The sequence below is a fragment of the Cervus canadensis genome, chromosome 6 (assembly GCF_019320065.1).
Source record: "Cervus canadensis isolate Bull #8, Minnesota chromosome 6, ASM1932006v1, whole genome shotgun sequence".
In the NCBI taxonomy this organism is placed as follows: domain Eukaryota; kingdom Metazoa; phylum Chordata; class Mammalia; order Artiodactyla; family Cervidae; genus Cervus; species Cervus canadensis.
Window position 1 is genome coordinate 12,925,324 of NC_057391.1, and position 27,245 is coordinate 12,952,568.

Here is a 27,245-nt window from a genome sequence, read left to right on the forward strand (position 1 = left end):
CAGTGGGACCTGCCCGATGGCGGTGTTCAGGTTTATGTGAACGTTTCACACAAGGGCCCGTTTCTCACAGGCACACCTCCCTTGGTGCTTCTTTAGGTTGTGGGGCTAGGCCCCTTAGTCTTTCATTTCTGGATTTTCAGAAATGAGTAGGACGGCACATGGAGGTGCTCTGTAGATGTGCATGTCTAACTGAACCCTGCTCCCCACTTTGCACCTTTCTCCATGGCACCAACAGTGGCCCCAAGGTGTGGCTCCATTCCTTTAGAGTATTGACTGTTGGCTAAGCTTTTCACATCGGACTCCCACAACCACCCTAAGAGATTGAGAGGAAAGCTATCTCTAGCCCGTTTTCCAGGTGAGCAAACATTTCTTCTAGTATCACAATAGTGCACCTGTGTAAAGAACTTGGCTTTTGCAGAGCTCCATCTGTGATGTCACCTTCGCCCTCTACAACTCTAGAAGGCAGCTAGCTGGGTGCAGTGTGGGCTGAGGCATCAAAAATCACTGGTTTCTATCCTAACTGCAGCTTAGAGCTCTCGAGTATTATAATCTCTGTGCCTCAGGTACTTCAGCTGTAAATGGGCGAGCAGGGACATCTACTTCAAGAGTCACTGTGAAGATGAACTCAGAGGGCATCACTTGGAATGAAGAACGCCATCAATAAAAGTCTATTGCCTTCCTCCCTTCTCTTTTTCGATGAGAGCCGGAGGAAGGGAATGAAACCAGATTATAATGGCTGCTGGTTAGTTCCGAGGACCGTCCACGAGTGGGGAGCAGGTCATTAAGCCCCATTTGGGGTTAAGGGGTTTCTCCTTTGAGGTCCAAGCAGGCAAGGAATTAGAAGGAGGGGAGCCCAGAGCTCGGCCCCAGAGGCTGACAGGCCTGCCAGAGCTCATTCTCTCCTTCCAGGCAGGGACCCCTGCAGCTTCTGGGCTGACTTTGTGGATTAGGCCACACCTCACAGGGCTCTGTAACGCCCCACCCGCTAGAGGGTTTGCGGATCACTTCTTTCTCACCCTGGGAGTTTCCCGCTGTTAAAAACAAACAAAGGCTAAGAGGTCTGACCGGGAAGGGGCTGCAGGAGAAAGGCCCTGGGCGCCTGGGTGACTCCCGACAGCCACTGAGTGAGGGGGTCTGTGGGTAGACGCCCCAGAATTGTGTTGGTGGAGAGAAAAGCCCCAGAGCTCCTCCATATCCTGGTGTTTCTCTGCTTCCCACTGAAGCTAATTTGGAATATATAAGGTCCCCGAAGACTGCCCTTTTGCTCCACTTCTTGCGAGTTCACAGCTTTAAAAACAAAACTCTCTCTCCTATTTACTGGGTGTTGAATTTCGGATACTTTGGTTCCCATAGGAGTCCAGCACCCTGTAATGAAACTTTTCCTCTACAGATACGTTCTAAGGCTCCCCCATTCATTTCTTCCTGAGCTTAACAATGCCTTTGAGGCCCATTTTCTGCGGGGCACTTGATTAGCAAGGCCCAAGGGACCCCTGACTCCAGCTACTATCCAGGGAGTCACTGGGGTCCCCAAATCGGCACTTCTGAGAGCCTCTCCCTAATCCTTGTTTCACCCGGCCCTGGGGCGCTAAACTGGAACGGTTTCACTGGTGCGAGAATAAAAACAGCCCCCCGAGTCCCCGGCGCCGCCACAGCCCCTGACTGGGATCGGCGAGCCAGCGTCCCGGTGCGCGCCCCGACTTCCTGGGCCTCAGCCTCCCGCGCGTCGTCCTCCCTCGAACCGGGGTCCTCTTAGGAATGCACCGCCTGCCCGTGGCCAGACCGCTCTCGTTGGTTCGTGCGAGTCTAACCCTCGGGCCCGCCACTGCAAATGAGTTTCCTGAGTGTGGGTTCCGAGAGCGGACGCCACGACCCGAGCCCGGCCCTCCCGCCAGGGGCCCCTCTCGCCGCTCCTTTCCCACGACTTCCTCCCGGCGCCCGCTGGACTTCAGGTCGGGGCCGCGCGGAGTCCTGCGCGCTCCAGCCCTGGCGGCCGCTGTCCCAGGTCGCCCACGTGGGCGCGCTCCGCGCCGGGCGGGGGGAAGGCCAGGAGCCCTCCCGGAGGCGGTCGAGGGGGGAGCCGGCAAGGCGCCCGCAAGGAGGAGGCGGCGGGGCGCGGGGGAGGAGGCGGGGAGCCCCAGCGGCAAGGGGGCGGTGACAGAGCTTGGAAAGGAGGCTGCACGCGGATTTGCATGAAACACAGACTGGGAGCGGGCGGGAGCAGGATCGCGGCGTACGCCCCGGGCCGGCCCAGCTAGCGAGCGAGCCGGGAAGGAGGAGGGCAGCGGGGAGGCGAGGCTGCCGAGGCGGAGGGATCTGCGCATCAAAGCGAGCGAGGCGAGCAAAGTTTGGCTGGGGGTTGGACTTTCCTTCCTGGAGGCGGCACCCAAACAGCCACCCCGTGCGGAAACCCAAACTTTCTTCTGCCACTCCGGTCCCCGCGGCCGCTGCCTCCGCCCCGCGTCCCGGGCCTTCCCGATCCCGCTTCGCTACCGCCTGCCCGCCGCCCCGCCGTCCTTCTCCCCGCCGTGGGAGACGCCCGGGGCGCAGGGCCGCGCGCCGAGCCCCGCCGGCTGCAGCGCCGCGGCCGGGCCCGGAGAACCAGCAAGTTCGCCGAGAGTTGAAGCGAAGTTTGGGCGGCCGCGGCCGGCCCGGGCTGAGCTCCCCGCTGCGCCCCCGGCGTCCCGCCGCGCCCAGCCCCGCCGGGGGCGCTCCTCGCAGCTCGCACGCCCTCCCCAACCATGTCGTCCATCCTGCCTTTCACTCCCCCGATCGTGAAGCGCCTGCTGGGCTGGAAAAAGGGCGAGCAGAACGGGCAGGAGGAGAAGTGGTGCGAGAAGGCAGTCAAGAGTTTGGTCAAGAAGCTTAAGAAGACGGGGCAGCTGGACGAGCTGGAGAAAGCCATCACCACGCAGAACGTCAACACCAAGTGCATCACCATCCCCAGGTGGGGGCTGGAGGGACCGTTGGGCGCGCCCGCCCAGCCCCAGAGCGTGGCGGGGCCGGCCTGGTGGGATTGGAGCAGGAGGGATCGTGTGTGTGTGTGTGTGTGTGTGTGTGTGTGTGTGTGTGTGTGTGTGTGTGTACACGAGGGGTGGGAACGCAGGCAGGAAGCGGGTGAGGGGGGACCCCAAACAAAACCTTTTCTAGATTTGCAAAGATTCGGAGCCCGGGACTTCCACGCGGCGCTCGCTCTCGCAGACCTCGCATTGGCTTTTCACCTCCGGGAAAGGGGGTGCTGCAGGGTCGCCCCCCCCCACCCCGGGGAGCTGCGGGATAGAACTTGAGGCCCGCTTTGTTCAGCTCCGCGGGCCCGAGCCCCTCCTCCGCCGCCGCCTCCCGCCCCCGCGGCCCGCGCCCGTGGAGGTGGTGGTGTCTCTCCCTTTCTTTTCTTCATTCCTGTCCCCCCACTTCTTTCCTTCTCGACAGGAATGCAGTCCGTACAGCTGGGGCTGTGGGTGAGGAGCGGGAGCCTCGTGATTGACAGATTCCTTCTTCGTTCTCTCTTTGCCTTCGGGATTAGCATTTTTATCGAGTATTTTTAGATTCGGTTGTGCCAGTCTCCCGCCCCCTCCGCACACACGCACTTTAGTTGCAGTGCAGTGCTCTGACTTTCAAATGAGAGAGATAAGTGGCGGAGAGTGGGGTCTTCTCCCCCGCCTCCCCCGGCTGTTTTTTGCCCTTCTTTCAGGCTGAGATTGCGGGTGGGTGCCGAAAGGAGAGGGGTTTGGAGCCGAGGAGATAACAAAACGCACCCCAAAGTGGGCCTCGCATCGGCCCTCGCATTCCTACGGAGCCCTCCTTCCCAAAGCGCTTTGCCATCTGTCTGGACCTCCTTTATCCTCCACTTCTTGCTAGCTAGGTCTGGCAGGAGCTCCCAGATGGCTGATAGAAGGGGTCAGTGACTTCTCTCCACTCCCCACGGCCTTCTCTTAGCTTAGCTGCGCCTGGCTGGAAATTAGGATGGGGGTGGGGGGCACATATTTTAGCTTTCTTAGTCTCCCTCTTAGCCCCCTTTGAACGTCTTAATTCTGTACCGAGGGAATTTGTGTGTCTGTGTGTGTGAGTAGGGGTCCCCGGCTGTGAAGGAATGAGCAGGGGGTCCCCAGGGCTAGAGCCCCACATAAATTGTCCGCCTTGATGCCGGGCCAGAAGTGGACTCTGTCCTTGGCCACCTGCTCGGGGCAGCTGTACGCCGGCCGCCGGCGTGTCAGGCATGCACAAAGCAACATCTGTCCACGGAAACCCAGAGCCGGCCTCCTCTGGAAATAAACGCCACATATGGTGGGAGTGCTGACTTGAAAAATAATAATTTTTTTTTTTTCAAAACTGGGTGGATCCAGTCAATAAAGCGGGAAGGAAGGTGGTGTACTGTCTGGGAAGTGTGTTCTGGTGTGTGATGGGGAGCCAGAATTGACTTCAGAGGAGGTGGTGTGATGTGATGGTCAGGGAACCCTAGGTCCTGGTCTCAGCCCCGGTTCTTCCTTCTTTATTGCTTTGGGTGAGGGGTAGGGAGTAGGGTAAAGGAATGTCATACTTCTCCCTCCTGGGGAGAACCTGCCTTCTTACCTGCCTGAGGGCGCTGAGGACAAGTGCTTTTCTATGTTTTGAGACAGAAAAAAAAATCAGTATCCAGTATAAAATGAAAAGCTGCATGAATTGTTTCACAGTTTACAAAGGACTTTCATATGCTTTTACGAGATGAAGAAAAAGAAACTCATGGAAAATAGATAAGGCAATTAGGCCTAAGACTGATCCCATTTTCAAAGTTGAGAAAACTTTGGAGAGAGGTGAAAAGGCTTGGCATAGCAAAACATCCCATTCTGACCAAATGTGCCCGTTCTGCTTGCCATGGCTCCTCTTCACTTTGAAGGTTCTGAATACATTCTTTGCTGATGCCTAGAGTATTAGCTAGAGGAGTGGGTCCTGGAATCTCTGGTAGTAAGGTTGCCAGCATTCTTTGGGCTGGTGACAGCCTGGAGGAGAGGCCTGGCCCCCCCTTGCCTTGGTAGGAGTTTGCCCTCTGGGAAAGCATAGCCATGGCCTGCCTTTTCCTCTTCGAGAGTTTTCTGCAGCCTGAGGCATATGGACACTCTGGATGTCCCTGAGAGTTCAAGTTAACTTGGCCTTCCCATAGCTCTGTGAGGACTGAGCCATCTTCTACCTGCCTGGCAAGGACCTAATGCTGAAGCAGATTTTTTTCCATCTTTTTCAGTTAGGGAAACCCCGTTACTTGGGTGGATCCAGACAAAGTGGATTTCCATCCTTGGATTTTGTGCCCACGCCTTTGGGTCACCTTGTCTCCCTTGGCAACAGCGGCTGCTGTTTTGCTCATGGGCAGAAAACTAAAGGCCACGTCTTGGGGAGGTGGCTAGCTGGCCTCACGCGGGTGATATCGGTGTGTCTCTGAGTCCCATAGATTGTGGGGCTGCCTGTCAAATTGTCTGCTCTCTCCCCACAGCTTTTTATAACGAGGTCTTTGGGAAACTGACAGCGGGAAATGTTTCATCTAGTTATCCCACTGTGGGTGTGCGGTGGGGCCCTGGGTGCTTAAAAGTACCCTACAAGATCTGGACTTCACAGTGTAAGGAACCCTTAGTCTAAGGAGATTTTCTCCAGCTTGTTTTGGCTAGTACAAGATCATGAGCAGCAGCAGCACTGTTTACCAATTGGAGCTGTGTACTGGAGTCCCCCAGACTGCACGCTTTCTTCTGTTATTCCAGCTCTAACTTGTCTCAGTGATCAAGAGAGCTGGAGTGATACAGGCTTACTGGTTTCAAGCATGTCAAAGAGACTGGTGCCAAAGCAGTGGTCAGAGCCTGATTTAGACACACCAGTAGAGGGGCTATCAGGATTCTCTGAGGTCTGGCAGGATGGTCAGAACTTCGACCGGTTGTGTAATAGCATCCTCTGTGTTATCTACTCTCCTTCTTGAGTACCTGAGTCCATCTGCAGGTATCTTCCTGGCCAGTTTATAAGAATGGAGTAATAGCATTTGCCAACGAGAGGCAGAGAAGGTGTGCATGTGTTCTATCGGGGAGAAGGAGCCAGGCACACTTAAAAATGACTCTTCTGATGGACACTGATAATTTGTATTTCTACCAATGGGACCCATGCCGTGGCCCACTTGTTGAGGGCTGGACCAAGCTTACGACCTTGTTTGTTTGGAAGGAAAATCAGGCTTTCTTGTGTCAAAGCACCAAGTCCAGAGGAAAGTTGGGGGAATCGAACCAAACATAAGGTATGACACATACTTTTCTGTGCATCTGTTCTTTTGGTGTGGCCTCCTCCTGCTATCTGCCTGGACTTTGCCAGGCTGGTGTCACCGTAATATTTCTTTCTCAGGCTTCTGGGGACAGACCAGGGGTGCAGAGTGGCAGCTTTAACACCCTCTCCATTTCAGCATCTCCTGTCCTCTTTTCTCTCAGTTGCAGCTCAGAGCACCATTCTTGTGTGGCCCATTGGAACCCAACTCACTTGCAAGCACCCATCCTCTCCTTTCTCTTGTTAACCTCGATTAGAGGAGTTCTGCACAAAGGCAGGAAAGGGAAGGAGTCTGCCGGACACTGGGTAGTGGACTGTGGGGCTGGCTTAGAGCTATGGCTGAATCTAAGAGCCACTTGACCTTCGAACTTAGGAGCCATTTGGAACCTTCGAACCTGCTCCTTGCACCCAGGAGTTGAATGATTGGGCTCAGTATGTGTTGCAGACAGCCCCTTGCTCACAGTTCCTAATCAAATGTTACAGGATGGGATTTTGTGGATTCGTTCATAGGTATTGGCCCCTCCCATGTCTGAATCTGTATTCTGGGAAGTGGGGGAGGATGTGGAGGTAAACTTGAGATGGTCCCTGCCTGTGACAAGCTTACACTTGAGTAAGGAAAACATCAACAGGACGTTATTTGTGTCTATTTCTTTCTTATTCCCAGCCATCAGGAAAAATATGAGCTCTAGTATGGAGTGATATTTTTGGGGAGTGAGGGGGATTATGATATGGTTTTTTAATATTTAGAGGTCACTATGTTAGATAAGAAAGTAAGGATAGCCATCTGTTTTCCCCAGAAAAAAAAGCACAGAATTCAGGTCCTGTATCTTGTTGTTTTAATACCTGGATGGATTTAACAGTTCTCAGAGCCTTCGTGTCGGCACCTGTAAAATCAGGATGAGGTAAAGCCTGTGGAAGTGTTTTGTAAACCAGAAAGTTTGACAGATGTGTTTTATATTTAGATGTCTCTGTGTATCATTCATTCATTACTAAATTATTCAGTCATTTATGAAATACCTACTATGATGAGCAGGGCAGGGCACCTGTTCTCAAGGGCCCCCCTGTCTAGAGTGGGAGACAGACTTGCCCAAAATATAGGCCATTAGCTGCAGCCAAAAGGATGTACAAAATGCCCAGGGATGTGGGGGACAGACCATTACTTCTCTGGGAAGAGGTGGGGAGAGGAGGGAGGGGTCAATGCAAAGTGGAAAACCAAGAGGACAGGAGCTATTATCCAAAGGAGGAAGTTTCTGGACGGTAGTACGATCATGGGAACTTTTCGGTTCATGGTGTTTGTTGCCTACAGGACTGAGAATGTCTTTATCTTCTCTTATTCCTAAATGGAGTGCTGCTATGAATATGTTACCTCCTAGTCTGCACCAGAAGACTAGTGACTTGTATTCAGTATTTTATGCCACTGTAAAGTGTTCTCACTTTGAAATAAAAAAGGAGTTAGTATGGCAAACCTGAAATTCAAGTTTCCTTGGTGGAAACGGTGAGTTAAGATGTATTAGCTCAGAATATAACAGACCGTGTTGATAAGAAGTGGGCAACTTGGAGGTGATGGTGGATGCTCAGAATTTTTGAGTTTTGGTGTGCTGTAACCTTTTTTTTTTTTTTTGGTGTGCTGTAATTTTTAATTTCTCTGGTTAACACTTGCCAAAAAACAAATCCTGTAAACCTGAAATTCTACAGGGACATAAGAGCTTTTAATAATGTATTTTTAAAAGTCTTTGCAAGGATGTAAAGGTTTAAATGACAGTTCTAATAATAGAAAAAGCCAATGAATACAGTAGTCATTTCCTTCTGATGAGAAATGCAAGCAGCTGATGGCATAGAGAGACTGGCTTGAGCTTATCACATCAGGAATCCAATTAAAATGAGTTTTTGAAAAATAAATATTGGTTCAATAATGTAAATTTGTAATTGCTCTGTTATTCTAATGGAAATAAAATTAACACGATTTAATGGACTGAGCGACCATTAATTTTCACTAGTTAACTTATTGGGAGATTTCTAAATGCCATTGCTTGCGCAATGCAGCCGTGTCTCTGTATGAGCTCCTTTAGGAAATAAATAGGACCAAGAAGTGCCTGCTTTATTTATTGAAGTGTAGCTGATTTACAGTGTTATTTTCAAGTGTACAGCAAAGTGATTCAGTTTTATATATGTCTATCCTTTTTCAGACTCTCTTCCCTTATAGTTTATTACAAAATATTGCATATAGTTCCCTGTGCAATACAGTAGGTCCTTGTTGCTTATTTATTTCATATGTTGTAATGTGTATCTGTTAATCCCAAATTCCTCATTTATCACTCCCTCTCCTTTCCCCTTTGGTAGGCACAGGTTTGTTGTCTAAGTCTGTGGGTCTATTTTTGTTTTCTGTGTAAGTTCATCTGTATCGTGTTTTTAGATCACATGCATAAGTGATAGCATATGATATTTGTCTTTCTCTGGCTTACTTCAGTTAGTCTGGTAACCTCTAGGTCTATCCACGTTGCAAGCAGTGATTGCTTTAAGACTTGAAGTCTGACTTTATTCCCTCATCTATTTTCCCACCTTATTTACCCCTCCCCCAGCCTCTTGTAAGTGCAGTTAAGTTCTTGAAAGTGGAATGCCGCTTTTTCAATCAACAAAGCTCATGAATAGTTCTAATTAACTTTTGTCCTTGTCTCCTTTGATGTATTGACCTATTTAAAAAAAAGAACTCGCCCTGCCCCCTTCCCAGATCCACATCTGGTTTTACAGTCTGCCCAGAAAGGCTGCTGATGCAGGGCCTGGGAGGTTTACCAGCCTTTTGCAGACACAAATGTTCCCTGCAGTGGTGGATGGGACTACTACTTCCCCAGGAGGGCTGGGCATCATCTATTGACCATTGATAGGTTCCTGGGCCAGGGAGCCTTCAATCTTCAGGTGCCGTGGTTTCTGGAAACAGTTGGAAGTTGTCATAGTAAACCTAGCTTGCAGAAGTTTGGTTTCTAATTTTACTGTTTTCCAGATTTTAAAACAAAGATCCAAGAGAACTTGTCCAGTTCATGTGTGTGCTTCCTTTAGTGCACCTACTAGGTGCCAAAACCTGTCCCAGGTAGCAGGAACACACCAGTGATGGAGGCAGATGCCTTATTCTGCCCTATTGTAGCCTCTGGTCCACTGGCTGCTGAACACTGGTCCTTTGGAGTTGTAAGAATCATGTGTGTGTTCACTCTGCTTAACTTGTAAATACTGTTTTCTTAATGCCAGAGAACGAGATTCCCCAAGCCCTGCAGTTTATTGAGTCCTGATGAGAGAGAGAGTGTGTAACGTTACTCTTTGTTTTGACTTAATTAACAGTTTTAGAAATAACAAATCTCGAGCACAAGTCACACTATCCGTTGTGATTATCTGAGGCCTCTGCTGTAAACAGCAGCCTGCCACCGTGGCACACTGCTGCAGGGCGTTTTGACAGAGAGACTCCGCTTAAAATGAAAACACAGTAGAAGCCTATTAATTAAGAAGTTTGTCTAATTCTGGACTAGACTGAAGTTTGTTTAGCAGGCCTTTTCTCCCCATAAATTCTATCAAGAAAAATCAGTCATGAACACACTTTTGGGAGTCATTTTGCAGGCAGGAGTCAACAGACCTGGGTGGGTTCTAGATTTTAGCTCTGTTTCTAATTAGCTGTGTCACCTGGGCCAAGTCCTTGATGTCTCTGAGCCTCAGATGGTCTCAGCTGGGAAGTGGGCTACATAAGCTCTATTAGAGGTTCTTTCTGACTCTAAAGTGGTTTCCATGCAAGCATCTTAGAAGCATCCCTTTGCATGCATCCGCTTGATCAATAAACCGCAGTTCGTTCTTAACTATTCATGTCCTAAGTCCCTGTTAGTCTGGTGCCAATGAATTTCCCTAGTTGAAAGTAAGAAAACTATAATTCAGCTTTTTATTTTAGTTGTTTCACCCCTCTGTCCTCCCTGCCTTTCCTTTGCCCTGTGAGTCTAAATCAGTGAAATTTAACCACAAAGGAATATAAAAATAACTGAAATCAAGGATAACACCATTAAGGCTGAATGTGCTGAGATGCAGTGAGCAGTTTTTCTTCTTTTGTTGCTATTTTTGGCTATCCTCAGAGCAGGAAGTTTACTTAAACTAATGACCACAATTGCCTAAAAATGGTTAAATGTGAGAGGTAGGCATTATAGAGGATACCTGTGGAAAATGTTTGCTCATATGTCAGAGTTTACCCAGGAAGCTTTCTTTATTTATTTTCAAGCATCTATATAAAGAAAGGCTATACTTGATTGCGTAAGCATGCACCTCTTGTGGGGAGGCATGGAGGTTACAAGTTGAAACCCCAGCTAGGAAATGAAAAGTGAGTTTCCCCTGAAATGGTCCTTTTTCTGTATCACACCTGCTCTCCCTGCTTACATCTGGCAAGTTTTTCTCCTGACAGCTTTGTTGGGAGTTTAGGCCTGGGGTGTTGTTTAAGAAACCTGGAGTCAAGGTTTGCCTTTGAAATCTATGGCATTATCAATCTGTTGGCTTTCCCCACTAACACTTGCATCACAGACTGCCAGGCCTAGTTGCAGCTCTGGGGTGTCACCTCCTTTTTTTTTTTTTCTTTTTCTTTGAGACTGGGCTTTTGAAAATAGTAATGCTTTTTGGGTGTGTGTTTTTTAAAGGTCTGTTTTTACGCTGTCACAGCTCAAAAATGCCAAAAGGCATTTTTTCCTTAAAAAATCACCTCTGGGCTAAGCCCAAATGTGGAGTAATGGATCCAGAAAGGACTTTTTGAATAGTTACAAGTGGCTGAAAGCAGGCGCTGGTGATGGAAGTTGGGTTTTTCCTTTTGCTTCAAATGTTCCCCATTGTAAATTTTCTCACACCCTCGTTGAATTCAGATTCAAGGTGAGCCTTGTTTCTCTGTGTGCCTGGAAGGGCAGGGTGAGTGACCTTGTTTTGCTCCCCCTTTAGATGTTGTGTGTACCCTTTTATCTCTACCCAAAGATTCTTAAAATATTGCCCGAGGAGCAGGGGTTCAGGGCGTGAGTAGGCTGAAAGACCAGAATCATCGAGGATGAACAAAGAGCTCTCAAACCTGGGTTTGAGTTGGCCAGTTACTGACCATGTGGCAGCCTTGGGGACATCTGCTTCCATTGATTAAGCTCCACTTTCCTCATCTGTGTAATGGGCATGGGCCTGCCTGCCTCCTATAAATCAACACAAATGATTTAAGAGAGAGCAAGCGCTTGGCTGGTATTTGTGGCTCACAGCACGTAGTAGGTGCTTAGTAAACATTCACTTTTCCCCTTTCAAGGCGGGAGGCGGGAGGCGGGGGGCGGGGGGGGCGGGCGGTTGGCTGATGGTGTTGGTAGATGCCAGTAAGGGATCCTGCCCCCTCCACTCGTTCTCAGGGCTCACTGTTTGGAGAACCCCTATTGATGCAGTAAAAGAATCTGCCTCCAGCCCTTGTGCACCAAGAGGCCACAGTCACACTGCTGGTTGATGTAGGGCTTGGCAGGCCATTCAAAGAGAAACAATTCGTATTCTTAGGTGGTTCTCCCCCCGCTCCTGTCCTCCATCATCATTTTAAAAACTGTTTGGCTGACTAAAAATAATAGTATTGAAAACAAACTTTGATGAATCAGTGCTCCTGGGGTGGGGGGGGGGGGTGGGTGTAAGATCCTGAAGGAGAAACTCCGTGACTCACAGGCCTGTCACCGATAGCCTGCCCATCCATGTGTGGAAGTGTATGTTTACTCTTGGTGGTGTGTTTTTGAGGCCTGGCTGGAAGGCAGTTCTGGCTCCAGGCAGCCCCTCACCAGTTGCTTGGTTGTCAGGTGAGAATGTTTGGTGCTGGAAGCTCATGGCTCCAAAATGACCCAGACATGGACGGCGGTACCTTTGGCTGCCCTCTAGGTGTGTTGGGGGGCTCACGCTTAGTGGACCACCCTTTGGACATCCTTCTGGATGTGGTTCTTTCCACGGGGTAGAGCTGTGGGCCCAGGGATGGCCCGTGTGGAGCCTGCACTTCCTTCTTCCAGACGGTGCACTGGGTCTCGGCCCTTCTGTTCCCTGCCCCCGTGATCTTGACCCTGCTTCCAGGTCTCAGGTGGGCTCTTCTCCAGGTCCACCTGCCTAAGGAAGGGAGACTGTGTCGACCGTGGGCCGTGTGTGCACCCGTGGGCCCTGGGCCGATGACATGGGTCAGGCCGGGAGATGGAGAAACGGGATGAAATTCAGACTTGGGGTGTCTGCATGAGCGTACAGGAAGCCCCTCTAAGTGTGGGGTGATTCTGGGGATGGGCTGGGATTTAGGGTCAGTTCTCCTGGGATTTTCTCAGCAGTTCCATTGTGGAACCCAAGGGGTCAGAGAACTCTCCATTCAAACCTGGCCTCCCAGGTCATGTTAAGGTCCCTGTCAGTATGATGGAACATATTCTATTTATCACCTGTTACCTTGATTTCTCTCTTTTCTATATGACATATTGTATGTGGAACTCCACAGTTCCTCCTGCTCTCAGACCATTTGACGGTGGAGGCAGTCCTGTTTTTATGGCCATCCTCTCAGTGGGCTTCCCTGGTGGTTCAGATGGTAAGGAATCTGCCTGCAATGTGGGAGACCCAGTTTCAATCTCTGGGTTGGGAAGATTCCCCTGGAGAAAGGAATGGCAACCCACTCCAGTATTCCTGCCTGGAGAATCCCATGAACAAAGGAATCTGGCAGTCTATATAGTCCTTGGGGTTGCAAAGAATCAGACATGACTGAACGACTAATAACTTTTTCTCTGTTATATAGCCACAACTGAGGCCCTGCTCAGGTGGCACCATTATATGGAAGATTGTGGGTGTTTCTGTAGGAAGGATTGATTTCCCTCACCTTGAACTCAGATCAGAGTGAGTTAAGTGCAGGTCAGGGAAAGGTGATGTTTATGGCAGCTGCCTATCCGAAAGGTGGAGTGAAGAGCCCAACCCCTGCTAGTGCAGTTGGCTGTTGGCTCCATTTATTGGGCACTGACTTTGTGCTGGGCCTCAGGAGAGATAGAGATGCAGAGATAAAGTCCTGTCTCTGAACTGTGCAGAGGCTAAAAGGGACAGTGGCTGCAGCTACAGTGGGCTCATGGGAAAGACTTCTAGGTTGAAAAAAGCAGTGCTGGGGATCCCAGAGAAAGAGCAGCTTGTTTCTGAGGGACTCAGAGGCTTCACAGAAGAGATGATGCTCCAGCGAGACTTTGAAAGGTGGATAGGAGTGTGGGAGTGAAGGGAAGGCTGAGTGCAGCACTGGCCAGACAGAGAGTGGAAGGGCCTGGCGTCTGGGGCGGGGCGGCCAGAACGTGGAAGAGGGCCTGGCCAGAGAGGAGTCTGAGAAGGAGGTTGCCAAGGGTTTCATTCGGCCGAGCTTGGCGTTTGGACCTTGCTCCGTAAAGCACCCAGGAGATTTTAAAGTACGGGAGTGGCGTGGCTGAAGCCACCGTTCTATTCGCGTTTCCTCGCCTCCCCCAGCCCGTGGCTGGTAAGAGCAAGTTTTCTGCCTGAGTTATCCAGGTCAGAGTCGTAATCCCTTACACCACCATGTGGACAGCTTCAGGCTATGTCTGGACCAGGGTGAAAATAGTGTTTTGTTCGCCGTCAGGAGGGAAGACGGGTTACACAGCCAGGAGGGCTCTGGGAGCCCAAGTGTTCAGGTAATTAGCCAGTGAGTCATGCCAGCCTCTTGACATGGATTCCTTGGGAAATTAAGCAGAGTGTCGCTGGGCTCCATGCAGAGGCCTGTTCTCCCCAAGCAGCGGCCTCGGCCTCAGATCCCAGCCTCTCCTTGGGTTTTCTCTGTGCCTGGCATGGTGTCTTTGTGTGGAATGTCTCTGGTCAGTGTTTTAAATTTCTTCATTGACGATCGTCTAGGTCGGGCTTTCCAATTCCAGACCACACTGCAATCAGTAAAAATGCCTAAGTTCTCTACTGCAGACTCATCAGATGCTCTCATGTATTAAAAACAGATTACATTCCTTAGTAAGAGAGTAAAATGGGGTAAGTTCATATATTTCATCACGAGCAAGCAGAAATCTTGGTAACCATGCATACAGTTTACCTCATCTGTTTAGGGTCATCTTTTTTGTTGTTGTTGCTGTTAATTGAAGTTTATAGGTTTTTAGAAGTAAGAAGTTTTGTGTCCATGGACAGGTTCTTAGTTCATGGACCATTTTTGAGAACCCTGATAGAGACCTGCTGCTGAAATGGCAGCCTACTTTGATGGAGCTTTCTGGGCTTGCATTCAGGAGACCCAGGTTCAAATCCCTGCCTTTCTGCTTCTTGCTTTGGTGACTGTAGACCAGTCACCTGATTTTTTTTTTTTTGAACCTTCCTTTCCTCATCAGTAAAATGAGAAAAACGATGCCTTCCTTGGTAGGATGATTGTTGTTTATTTCGATGAGCTATGTATTAATGAATGGCGCTAGTGGTAAAGAACCCGCCTGCCAGTGCAGGAGACATAAGAGACCTGGGTTCAGTCCCTGGGTTGGGAAGATCCCCTGGAGAAGGAGATGGCAACCCACACCAGTATTCTTGCCAGGAGAATCCTGTGGATGGAGAAGCCTGGAGGACTACAGTCTATGGGATCACAAAGAGTCAGACACAACCAAAGCAACTTAGCATAGCATGTGTATTAAAAGCTCTTTGCAGACTATAAAGTATGCACTGTCACTCATCCTTTCTTTTTTTAAAAAATATTTATTAATTGATTTGGCTGCACCAGGTCTTAGTTGTGGCATGGTGAACTCTTGCTTGCGGCGTGTGGGATCTAGTTCCCTGACCAGGGATCAAAGCCAGGCGCCCTGCACTGGGGAGCATGGAGTCTTAGCCACAGGACCACCAGGAAAGTCCCCACTTATTATTTCTTTATGAAGCACAACTCTATAGTATTGTTAAAAACCCTTCCTCACAGAGATGGAGTTAAACCTTCCAAGTTCACACCTACATTTTCACAGAGACCATAGAGAAAACCTTAATGATACACAGAATTCAACAGGAGTATGAACTTAGGGCGTGCATACAATGGGGGGGGGGGAGGGAGGAGGGGCATGGGTCTGGTTCCAGAAGCTTAGGTGAGTTGGTGCTTATGGTCTTGTCTGAGGATTTGGGTCAGTCGTGCTGACATGTGGCAGATCACCTGAGCTGTCTCACTGGGAGTGATTCTGGTACATGCAGCGTGGACTGGGTGCTGATTATGTGCCAGACACCAAGGCGGGCCATTGATCAGGTGGTTGATCTTCTTTACCCATCTTCTGGGAAGGATGAGTTACCAATGTTTGTAGAAGAGGAGGCTCAGGCTTTGAGAAGTCAGCAGCAGACTAGGAATCTGAGTTCAGGTCTCTTGTTCCCAGCTGTCTGCCCCGGGGCTCCCCCAAAAGGGACTACTGTTCTCCTTTTTATAAGAAAACCAATGAAATTGCTTAGGAAAGTTGCTGTAGGTCTCATGATAAGAGATGGAGCGGAATTTGCCTCTGAAGCTCTGTCCGTTTTAGAATCTAGGGTGACCAAAGAATTTGTTAAACAAACCAGGACACTTCTAAGAGTGAAAAGGGGGCAGTGCCGTTATCAGTGATGGCCAGAAACTGGCATCAACCTGGACTATCCAGGCAAACCTGGAGAGGTAGTCACTCAAGTCACCCTGCCTCCGTGCCGGTGATCACGATACCTGGCCAGAGTAACTGGGAGGGTCCATCAGTAGGTTTCGCTGCCACTGCTAAAGTGTCAGGGACTGTCTAGATGGTTTACTGCTGCTTTGAGTGAGGTGACTCGTCTAAGATCATTCAGCAAGTTGGCAGTGTAACATAATTTAAAACTGGATGAAACTTTAGAGGTAATCTACAATAGTCAAGTTAACACCAGAGTATGTGTTAACTTAGCTGCAGTGGGAGTTGGGGAACATTTGGCTTCACTGATGGCCACTCTGAAGGGAAGGACAAGAAGCAGGAGGTGGAGATGGGAGTGTATCCGGGGGATGCCGGGGTGGCAGTGAGGGGGTGGTAGGGTGTTCACTTGGCTCTAGAACATATGCATCCTCATGAAGACATGTCCCTTTGGAAAGCAGGAGCTGCCCCCAGGTCCAGTGCAGCTGAGACGGGATTTCATGTCCAGGAGCAAAGTCTTCTGTGAGCTGACTTCTGCTCCCCTGCTGCATGTTCACTGCGGTTTCCAAGATACTCCTGGCTGGGAGCTGGTGGGGGTTTAGTGGATCAGTCTTGTGCTGAAGAGTTTTGGAAGGCATTGGGGAAGGAATTAAAAATAACAGCAAGCATGCCTTTTCTTTCTCTTTGATGGTGGTAAATGCATGGAATGTGCCAGGGTGCGTGGCCCTAAGTAACCCTGTCTGCCAGTGGAATCCCATAGAGAACATGGAAAGACTTTGCATGTTTCACTCCTGCCTTGGGTTCATGGGTTTCGTTTCTGTGATCATCCAAGCCTCATCCTTCCTCTCTCGCCCCAAATAATCTGTTGGAAGCCTGGAGAGGGACTTGAGTTCTCTGTTCCCTCCAACCAAACTGTTTGCTGTGGGCAAGGCCCTGTCTGTTGAGCTCCAAGGAGAGCAGCTGGAGTGTTGAAGAGGACCAGTTACAGGCTGAGAGAAGCCAAGTGTAAATTCAAACCGAACTTAGCACTTGCTTGGAGAACTTGAGCTGATACTGTGCCCCTCTAGTCATCACCCTTTGTGGCTGTGCTGTTTCTTATAAATAGAACAACATGCATTTCCCTTTTTTTCTTTTTTACCCCACAGACACAAGCAGGCATGTGTGTGGGTGAGGAAGGGCTGGGAATATTAATTATTTATGTTCCAGTTCATTGGAGAGTCAGCGTGGGAACTAGGCCCTGGGCTTCATGGAGATGACTAGGCCATCGTGTGGGTAAGACTGGAATCCGCTTTTGTGTTTCCTGAGTTCAAGCTGTCCTCACCATCACCACCCTCTCCTCAGCCGAGGCCCCCGGTTTCTCATGCCTGGATACTGCAGTAAGCCAGCCAGCTCCTTTGCTCTCCGATCCACCCCGTATTCTGATTAGGGGCCAGACTCACTGTCTGAGGATGCTTGGGCTGCAAGTAACCTGAAACTCAGCTAACAGCTTCACCACTGTGGGGGCTTATTACCTGCTTTAAGAAGTCTGGAGGCAGGATGGTGTCAGGCACCAGCAAGGACTTGGGAGCCTTCCATCTTTCTGCTCTGTCATCTCCAGCGTTCATGACCCAGTGATGATCACAGCTGTCCCAGGTGTTACCCTCTTTACACAGTTGCGTCCAGCAGCAGGAAAGGCTGCTTCTCCTTGGGGGTCTCTTTATCCAGGAAGGAAGCCTTTCCCAGAATCCCTCTCGGATCTCACTGGCCAGCATTGTGTCACATGCAGCCAGTGGCAGAAATTAGATGTAACAAGTCCCTTAAAGGCAAAGACCCGGGTTGTTTCCTGGGTTCATTATGGTACTTAGTACCTGCTCTTGTTGTTCAGTCACTCAGCTGTGTCTGACTTTTTGACCCCACGGACTGCAGCATGCCAGGCTTCCCTGTCCATCACCAACTGCTGGAGCTTGCTCAAACTCATGTCTGTTGAGTTGGTGATGCCATCCAACCATCTCATCCTCTGTTGCCCCGTTCTCCTCCTGCCCTCAATCTTTCCCAGCATCGTGGTCTTTTCCGATGAGTTGGCTCTTCGCATCAGGTGGCAAAAGTATTGGAGCTTCAGCATCAATCCTTCCAATGAATATTAAGGGTTGATTTCCTTGCTGAATTCTATGAACGGTAATACCTGCTGGGTACTTAGTAAATGTCAATTAATACTTGATTGGTGTTTTCCTTCTTCTCTGAGTAGACTCCTGAACACTTGTTGATGTCTTGAACGATGTCTTGCTGAGTTTAGAGGTCACAGTGGTAACCCAATCAGAGGGCTAGATCTTGCCCTCATGGAGCTTACAGTTGAGATGGAGAGACCATTATTTGTGTTCAGAACATGCACCTGTGTGAGTTGTAGCAGTCTGCAGTGGGACTGCTTAGGAATGGGTGTGAAATTAGGGTTCAGGGGGACAAATGGAAGTGAGACTCACTGAGGGGAACAGCAGAGCCTCTGAACACTGTATCTGAGGACTATACTTTCTGACTTAAGTCAGGTCTTTCAAGCAGTTCAGATTTCTATCTCCACCCCTCTGCCAGTCGTGTTTTCCTGTTGATGAAATGAAGATTAAAAATTTGCCCTTGAGTATGGAGTGGGGGTGGGGTACAGAGTTAAGAGCCTCCTGCCCCCAGGGGAAATTTTCTAAAGGTTCTTGCGGTATTCTAGCTTCAAAACCCTGTGAAATTTAATTGCATGTTTAGCGTCTTTGTGCGTCTGACTGGCTTTGAAGTTGCTGGAAACTTTCTCTGAAAGCATGTAGACGAAGAAATAAGAATTCTATAAATGTTCAGTGGTTAAAAACAAAGTGCTGGCCGATTTATAGAATCTGAGGGTCGTTTTCTGATGGAACATTTGGCAGACACGGCATACCCAGGAGGACTTCTGTCACAGTCAGCTAATAACTGGCTTCAGGTCTGCAAAGTCTTTTTCATTTCCAATTCAGAGAAAACAGAGTCTGTCCCAAGGCCTCAAGGTTTATTTTCCTATTGATCTAGGAGCCGGGACCCCCCAGGGAACATCTTAAAGCTAATTAAAGATACTTGTTTGAGGTTTTGCCTCTTTTTCTTGCTTGATTGAAAGAGTCGCAGTTTTGACTTTTCTTGTTTTTGTTTTTCTTTTTTTTAAAAAAGGAGAATCTACCACCACGACTGCTCCAGGAGGTGGGGGTGGGGGGATTGCACGGTTCAGCACACGCATGACGTGTTGCCCTCCTGCCTGCTTTGCGAGACCAACACCCACCCCCCGCCCCCCCAGAGAGGCATTTTTGAGCACAGGGCCAGGCACCAAAGCAGCTACTCTCCTTGAAAATTCTTGAGTCTTCAGGAGTAGTGGCCAGGGGAGCCTGGGCATGAAAGCCAACACAGTGGTTCCAGGGTGAGGCTGGCTCTGTTTGACCAGCTGGAGCTCTGAAGTTAATGGTCCAAGGTCCCCACTCAGAAGGAGGGTCAGCGTGTGGGGAGATGGAGGCCCTCACAGCCATTCCAGGGGGCCCCCTGACCCTTTGTTTAACCACGACTGTGGACCAATGGTCTCAGATGTTTACCATCGCCTGTTTATAAGAGGGAAGTGTGGTCATATTTCTATCTCTTTTGTGGGCTACACGGTTGCCTTACTGAGGCTCATGTGGGAAGTGGTTACCGTTCAGAGGAGGGTGAAATAACAGTGCTCACAAAGGGACTTTGATCCCAGAATCTTTTTGAATGTCACCTTTTGGCCATTCTGTTTTTTTATTTTTTGCCCATCGGCCTTAACTTCTTTTGTGAGAAAATCATACGAGGCTGGACCTCGTTCTACCCTGCTGGGTATCACAGTTCAGAATTGCAGTACTTGTCCTCCCCCTGGGTTTCACTGGGGAGCTGACTTCCAGATCTGTAGTTCTGCACAGCTAGAGACCCTCAGCTTCAGCTGTTCACTGGGCGTCCATATCTGAATAGCCCAGAAATGCCTGGAATTGAACAACGACTATTGCTGTCTATACTCCTTCCACAACCTCCACAGGTCTTCATCTTCATCATTGTTGAAGCTCCAGGGTCAATGAAGTGTTGAATGAGCCTGAGAACAGACACACATGCACATGAAGGAACCACAGTCTTGGCATCCTGTTTCTCCAGTGAGGTTGAGGGCCCTTGGCCACTCTTTGATGGAACTTGGCTTTCTGACTTCAGGAAAGTTCACTTGGCTTCTCTGAGTATTGGTCTTTGCATCTAGAAAATAACAAGTCCAAGAGAGAATCTCAAAAGTCTATATCAGTTCTAATATTTCATGACACCTCTTTGCCCTCTTTTTCTTGACTTCTTGGTTTTCACTTAATTGCTGCCAGGTCTTAGATGCGGCATGTGGGATCTAGCTCCCTGACCGGGGATGGAACCCGGACCCCCTGCCTTGAGAGCATGGAGTCTTAGTCACTGGGCCACCAGGGAAGTCCCCTCACTCTTTTCTTGATGCACATATTTTCCAGGGGGATAAACCTAATTTTTGTCCAATGCTTTACCTTCAGAGGTGGCCCACTCCTTATATTAATTGTTACAGTGATGACTTAACTTGTCAGGTAGTTACTGAGTGTCTTCAGTTGGGGGCGGTGCTGTCAGACACTATGGTCCAGGGGCTGTAACTGGTCTGTAGATTTGGACAGTTGTATATACTCCTGCTGCCTGGAGCTGCCAGGCTTGTGTTGAAACAAGGCTCGCCTGATGAGGGTCTGTTCCCTGTGCCCAGGCTAGGGGAAGTCAGCTTGTAAGCAGAGAGGAATTCTCATTTAACCCAAAGCACAGGCTTCCTGTGCTTCTAGCCACCAGCTGCATGCGTTGCAGGCGTGGTGCCGTAAAAATACAGGAAGGAAGGGAAACGTGTTCACAGGTTGGTTAGAGATTTTGAAACCAACAATCAACTCTCTCTTATCCACAAGAAACCAGAATCCACTGCTGCTTTTCAGGCTCTCAGACCTGCAGCTCAACAGAGTGCTCTTTCAAAACTTGGGTAGACTCTTTTTTTTCTAAAGGCTTTTTCCACAAACTCCAGCCAGCCAGCAAATATATTCTTTGAGGATTATGATTTGACCGACATGCTCAGGAATCTTTAAAGAGAAGAACCATCTTTGCTCTCAGCTGTTTTAAGGCCAGCGAAGAGACAGAGGCTCCCAGAGATGCAGTGATGAGGGGCTGGCCGCTAAGAGCACACAAGAAGTAAACAGCGGCCATTCCTGTGACTTCGCTTTTGTTGGGGGTCTGTCACCCCAGGACCTCCTGGTTGGTGTCCCGGAGAGAGAACTAGAGGTGGAAGACCCGGGTTCTAGGCCTGTCCCATTGTGAACCAGCCTCATGACCTTGGCTGAGTCACTTTGCTACCTGGGCCTCTGGTTTCCTCCTTGACAAACCAAAGGCATTGGCTTAGCAGGATTTTTAAAGTTTCTGTACCTTAAACGTTCTAATTCTGAAGCTTGCATTCAAAGAAATGACCGACTCTGTTACTCATTTGGGGAGTTTCAGGATCACTGTACCATCGCTCTGGGAGCTGGAGACAGGGGCCTGCCGTTGAAGACAGGATGAAAAGAGGTTTGAGCTGCAGGGTAGGCTGTGGCAGCTGGGACTCCTGCTTCCTCATGATTCACGTTCAGTGCTTGGGCTCGACATGGAAGATTCTCAACCCTGGTTGCTTATAAAAATTCCAATACCTAGACCACACCCCAGACCGATTCAGAATTTCTATAGGTGGGCCCTGGGAATCAGTATTTTTAAAGTTCTCTGGTGTGTAGCCAGGATTGAGAATCAACAGCCCTAGATTTTTTTTTTAACATTTATTTTTTTGGCTACGCTGGGTCTTACTTGTGGAGTGTGAGCTCAGTAGTTTTTGCGTGTGGGCTTAGTTGCTCTGGGGCATGTGGGATCTAGTTTCCTGGCCAGGGATCGAACCCACATCCCCTGCCTTGGAAGGCAGATTCCTAACCACTGAACCACCAGGGAAATCCCAGCTCTAGATCTTAAGTAAAGCTGTGGTTCAATGTTTCAGGCATCTCTTCTCAGGGAAAAGTGATAGTGGTTGGTTTAAAAAGAAAAAGCGCATGTACACAGAAAAAAAGTTCTAGAAGCATGTTGATTTGGTAATCACAGCTGCTGATGGTGAATAGTTGCCCTGAGGTTTGGAGTCCCAGTTTTCTCCTATCTCTGGGTCAGTGGTTTCTCAAACATCTCTGAAGGAGTGGAACCATCTGTAGTTGGTTATTTCTGCTTGGGAAACTCAGAGTACTATGTTGGGGCAGGGGGCGGTGGCAGGAGCAGGGGTGGAGCAGGAATGGATTAAACAGACCATTACACACACCTACACTTCTTTCGTGAAACTAAGTCAGAGGCCTCAGCCAGTGCTGGTGGCATAGCTTAGTGTCAGATCCTTGGCAATGCCCTGGTGGACGCTAGGGGCTGTGAAAGTATGTCCCGTGGTGGCCTGTGTGCCTTGGTGAGTGTTCTTGCCCTTGGTTGAGAGCTTCCCACCACCTTCATCAGCTGCAGCATCTAAGCACTCCTGTTTATGCCTACTCATTCATAGTTCCTCGCGGGGACTCCATCCCCCCAGCCGAAGGATTCTGAGGGGCTGTCCGGGTCAGACATTAATGGGAGAGGACAGCTCAGTTCTAATATTTTTTCAGGCAGAGAAGAGGGCATTTTGTGATGGTGGTGGGATTGCAAAGGTGATGACTTACTGGGTGTGGAATGAGCTTCGGCAGGGAGGAGACCTGGTCAGTACTGGTGAACCCTGAAGGGTCTTGCAAATTGGGGAATGGGGCTCAAGAGCTTTTTCAGTGACAGGGTTTGAGTTGTGGGTGTAGACACAGATGCCAGATGGAGGCTGCTGTTTCTCAGGCAAGAATCCATCAGTCACTTAATATTTATGGAGCAAGGTGCTCAGAGAAATGGCAAATATGGCCACTGCCCTCAGAGAGCTTACCATCTGACTTGGGGTTTGAATGCACAAGTGTGGGATAGTATTGGGTGGGCCAAAATGTTCATTGCCATTTTTCCATAGTATCTTACAGGGAAACCTGAAAGAGCATTTGGTCAACCCAATCTGAAAGCCTTCTGTGTTTCGGGAACGTGGTGAGGACCTAGGGTTTCAGAGGGAGGGGCATGGAGGTGCGGGTAGGACAGATCAGGTCCAGTCAAGGATGTGAGCTAGTGAAAAGGAGACTCCTGGGCCCCAGTAGTAGGTGCCTGTCTCCCTGCTTCTAACATGTTGACTGTCTTTGGGGAGCAGCCCTGAGGGGCACCCCCTTGCTACTAAGAAGGACTGTATGCTCTTGCCTCCCTCAAAATTCTCTGTTTTCAGGAGTCAGTTTTCCTCTAGCTTTTTCCTTCTCCTGCAAGGGAGGAGTGGTCTTTGCCAGCCCCCTGCTTTGATGATTACCATCTGCCTACCTTGATCTCCTGCCTGGTTTCAGCTGGAACTCCTTTCCTTTCTATCCCAGAAATATCATGTAAGATGATTGTTCTTGGTTCCAGTAGCCACCTGGCACCCTCTCAGCGGTGGCTGCATTTCAGGTATGGATGGGAATGATTCTCTGTGCATCAGCAAACTCAAGTTTGTCCTGCAAGCGAGTTGTGTGATCATTGGTAAACGCAGGACTGGCTTTGTTAGGCCCTGACTGGGGCCAAGGCTATTATTTCTCTGTGGGTAATTATTTCAGGCTTCACGGTTATGAGCCGAGCATAATCGAGGGCAGATAAGAAAGCCATATATAGAGCAAAGTACATATTTCTTAAGGTGGGCGGCAGAGGCTTTATATATATGTGTGTGTGTTGGTGTATGTGTGTTTAAAAAAAGACCTATATTTTTTTTTGGGCAGTAGAACTTAAGTTTCCAGTAAACATCTCCTCCCTTTTTTACTTTACCTTTTAATTTGGTGTTTATGGTCTCTGTGCTTTGAAATTGTTTTGCTATGATGCCAGCTCTGCTGGGAGAGGGGGTTGGGGCGGAGCAAGCCAGGCTCTTGGGAAGCCATGGTTTCGATCTAAGTTCTTAGAGTTCCTCTGGCCCAGCTGACTGACAGCTGAGCAGTGATTCCTGGAGCTCATCTAGAAGAATAAAAACAGAGACCTGGAGCACAAGGTGGGAGCGGATGTGCATTTGTTAGTTTCTCTCCCATTGTCGCGGGAGGCCTCGTGCAGTGTGATTCTGGTCTGGGGCTTGTTTTCTCTGTCCCCCCTTTGCCTGTGTGGATGTTCTGCTCTGGTGGCCAGAAGCGCCCAGTGCCCCAGAGATGCTCACTTGCCTCAGTCTGGTCTGACTCTTACCGCCCTGTGGACTGTAACCTGCCAGGCTCCTCGGTCCATGTGATTCCCCAGTCTAGAATAACGGAATGGGTTGCTATTTCCTTCCCCAGTGGATCTTCCCGACCCAGGGGTCGAACCTGGGTCTCCTGCATTACAGGCAGGTTCTTTACCGCTGAGCCCTCAGGGAAGCCGCAACCTAGAAGTGATTCTCTGAGACTGTGGCTTGGAGGCGGGGCACACAGGAGGGTCAGCTCTTGCTAAATGGGAACCGCCTCACCCGGCAGGCTTGGTGGATCCCGTGTTCTTTGATTTACCTGTCAGCTGGGCTGAGGGCAGTGGGGCGGGCAGGGGCTGGGGAAGCCCAGCAGGGGAAGCCCGGTGTGGAGGCCAGGTGGAGTGCATCGGTGAGTGTGAGCATCCGTGAAGGAGCGGAGGGGGCAGAGCTGGGGAGAAAACCCGCAAGAGCAGCAAAGCTATGGAGCTGCGAGGTGGGGGCGGGCTCGAAGGAAACACAGGCGGTGTTTTGCTGCTTTTTCACACGTTGTAGCTGGGCACAGCTTTAGGAAGGCTGTTTCAGAACCTGTCCCCACCTCCACGAACCAGGGAGCAGCTGTTCTGGGGGGGGATGGAGGGGACTGGCGCCCACCGCCGCTCACACCTGGGGTCTGTCAGCCCCCAGGAGCACATGGTATGAACGGGGTAGCTCAAACCTCTGTTGGGCATCCTTGTGTGAACAGAGAGCTCAGTCAGCTGAGAAGGGCGGGCCCTTCCCCAGGGACCCTCAGCACCCTGCCCCCCAGAGCTCCCAGGAGACCCCAGGAGGCTCTCTGACACAGCGCAGTCCTGAGTGTGAACACAGCCAACAACGTTCTCTTGCAAGGTAGGTTTCTTAGGTTTTGTTTTGTTTTTTTCTGGGGGAAATGGCTGCTTTTGTTTTTGTGTTTCTAAAGACACCAGGTTAGGAGCCCCCAGAAAAATGAGAGAAACACCCCAAAACCCATGCCCTCCTCCTTCCTGATCAGCTCTGCCTGCCCAGCCACGCTTGCTCCCCAGCTGTTCTTTCAAGGCGCTGTCCTTTCTCCTGCTTTTTCCTTTCTGTGAGCGCCTCGGAGACTCTGAAGAGCAAGAAAGGCAGCCAGGTGTCCTCTAGCTGTGACCTTCATCTCCCGTTCCTGTGGGGAGGATTGGGAGTTTGCACTTTCCCCCTGTCCTGTCTTCACAGTAGCCCTGGGACAGGGGCGGCAGAGACGTGGTCTCACCCCTGTCTTCTCGGTGACGGGGACCATCTGAGTGTTCATGTGGCCCTTCCTCCTCCTCTTCTTTGACAGGGTGGTTCTTTCACTGCACCGCGTGGCCACAAAAGTCAGTGCAGAGGTGTGTGTGCTCAGGAGCTTTCTCAGTACATCCCTCCAACAATCATGGACTCTTCCCAGCTGCTGTCACTGGGAAGGGGAGACACCACCACCAGGACATTAAAAAGAAAAGCTATCTATTTATTTATGGATGTGCTGGGTCTTCATTGCTGCACACGGGCTTTCACCAGTTGCGGCAAGCAGGAGCTACTCTCTAGTTGCAGTATGTGGGCTTCTCATTGCAGTGGTTCTTGGCTTCTCGGCTTCTCTTGTTGTGAGCACACGTTCTAGGGTACACAGGCCTGGGTCCCCCATGGCATGTGGGATTCGCCCAGACTAGGGATCGAAGTGGCACCCCCCACCTTGCAAGGCAGACTCCTCACCATTAGACCACCAGGGAAGCCCACCATGGCCTTCAATGTACTGTATTTTAGACTTTACACAGAACTCTCTCAGACACGATCTCATTTTATCTCTGTGTCACATACCTGATTTTATTTCATCTCTGTGACAGTTTCTGGAGGTCGATGCTGGTTCAGATGAACAAACAGAGGCCTGGAGATGCTGAGTGACTTGGCCCAGGGCCCCCCAGCTGGTCATCAGGCCAGTGGGAAGCGGGTAGCACCAGTGGATGGGGAAGTGAGAGTCCCGTGGGGGCGGTGGGTGGTGAAACCAGCAGTTGGAGGCATTGGGTTTTGCTGTTCTTGCCTCTGAAGCCGCACAGGGTCGTGGTTCCGGACCTGACCCTGACTGTGGACACCCTGCCCCGTGTGGAAGCCTGGACCCACATATGAGGAGGAGGCACAGTCAGACCGAGGAAGGGCCACCCCGCGGAAGTGGGGACAGGCTGCCTGGGTCAGACTGAGAGGCTGACTCTGCAGGGCATGTGCAGGAAGGCAGCCCTTGAGAGCGGGGCACCTCTCCCGGGGTGTCAGGGAGGCCAGGAGTCTGGAGTCTGGCAGATTTGCTGACAGTGCCAACCCAGTAGCTGTGGGCTCTTAGGATAGTCCCTTCGGCCCTTTGACCCGCAGCCCGGGGGTACTCTCTCTGTCCTGCAGAAGCGTGGGCCATAGACTGGGTCATACACAGGAGTGATTGCCCTGGTTAGAATTGCCTTGATAGGCTATCTAGTCCAGCCCCTTCCACAGATGGGAACTGAGGCTCCGAGGGGCACGGGGACTCGGCCTGGGTCCTAGTGGATGAGGCAAAGCTGGAGGTGGTGCCGAGTCTCGATCCTGTGTGGGTGTTTTCTTTGCTGTGCTTTGCCTGAACTTGGGGTAGCTTTTTTTGTTAGTTTTTGTTAGTTTTCTTGTTAGTTCACACCCTGGCCAAACAGCCCTGTCCCTGCATAGTTACTTGTCTTATGACGTAGTCAGCCAGCTCCCAGGGATGAAGGTGCGAGGTCTCTGATGTCCGTTCCTTGGGCAAGAAGAATGGGTAGGAGGGCCCGGCAGGGCAATAAAGACTTCCTGACGCTTGCTCTGTGTGAGCTGTTGTAATCTTAGTCCTGGTTTTCCAAGTATTCTTGATGGTAAGCATGATTCTGACACTGAGATGTTCCACTCGGAGTTTGCAAGCGTAGATGTACATTTCCCATAAAGCCCTCGAAGCTTTTCTCTGCTGCGTTCCCCACCCCCCACCCCCGATTTCCCTAGGGCTTTAAATCATCTTTGGCTTGGGGTTGAAAGTAACCCATTATAGCGGTGAGTCTCGTGGTCCATTTTGTGCAGTGCTGTCAGGCTAAAAT

The 27,245-nt window shown here is 50.1% G+C and overlaps 1 protein-coding gene across 1 annotated transcript in view; it reads left to right on the top strand.

The window, feature by feature from the left end:
• Positions 1-2,138: 2,138 nt before the first annotated feature.
• SMAD3 (SMAD family member 3) overlaps positions 2,139-27,245 on the top strand; it is a 128,541-nt gene continuing 103,434 nt past the window's right edge. The window contains exon 1 of the mRNA XM_043470879.1: positions 2,139-2,944. Coding sequence (XP_043326814.1) covers positions 2,739-2,944 — 206 coding nt within the window. The 5' untranslated portion in view covers positions 2,139-2,738. The remainder of the gene's footprint in view (positions 2,945-27,245) is intronic.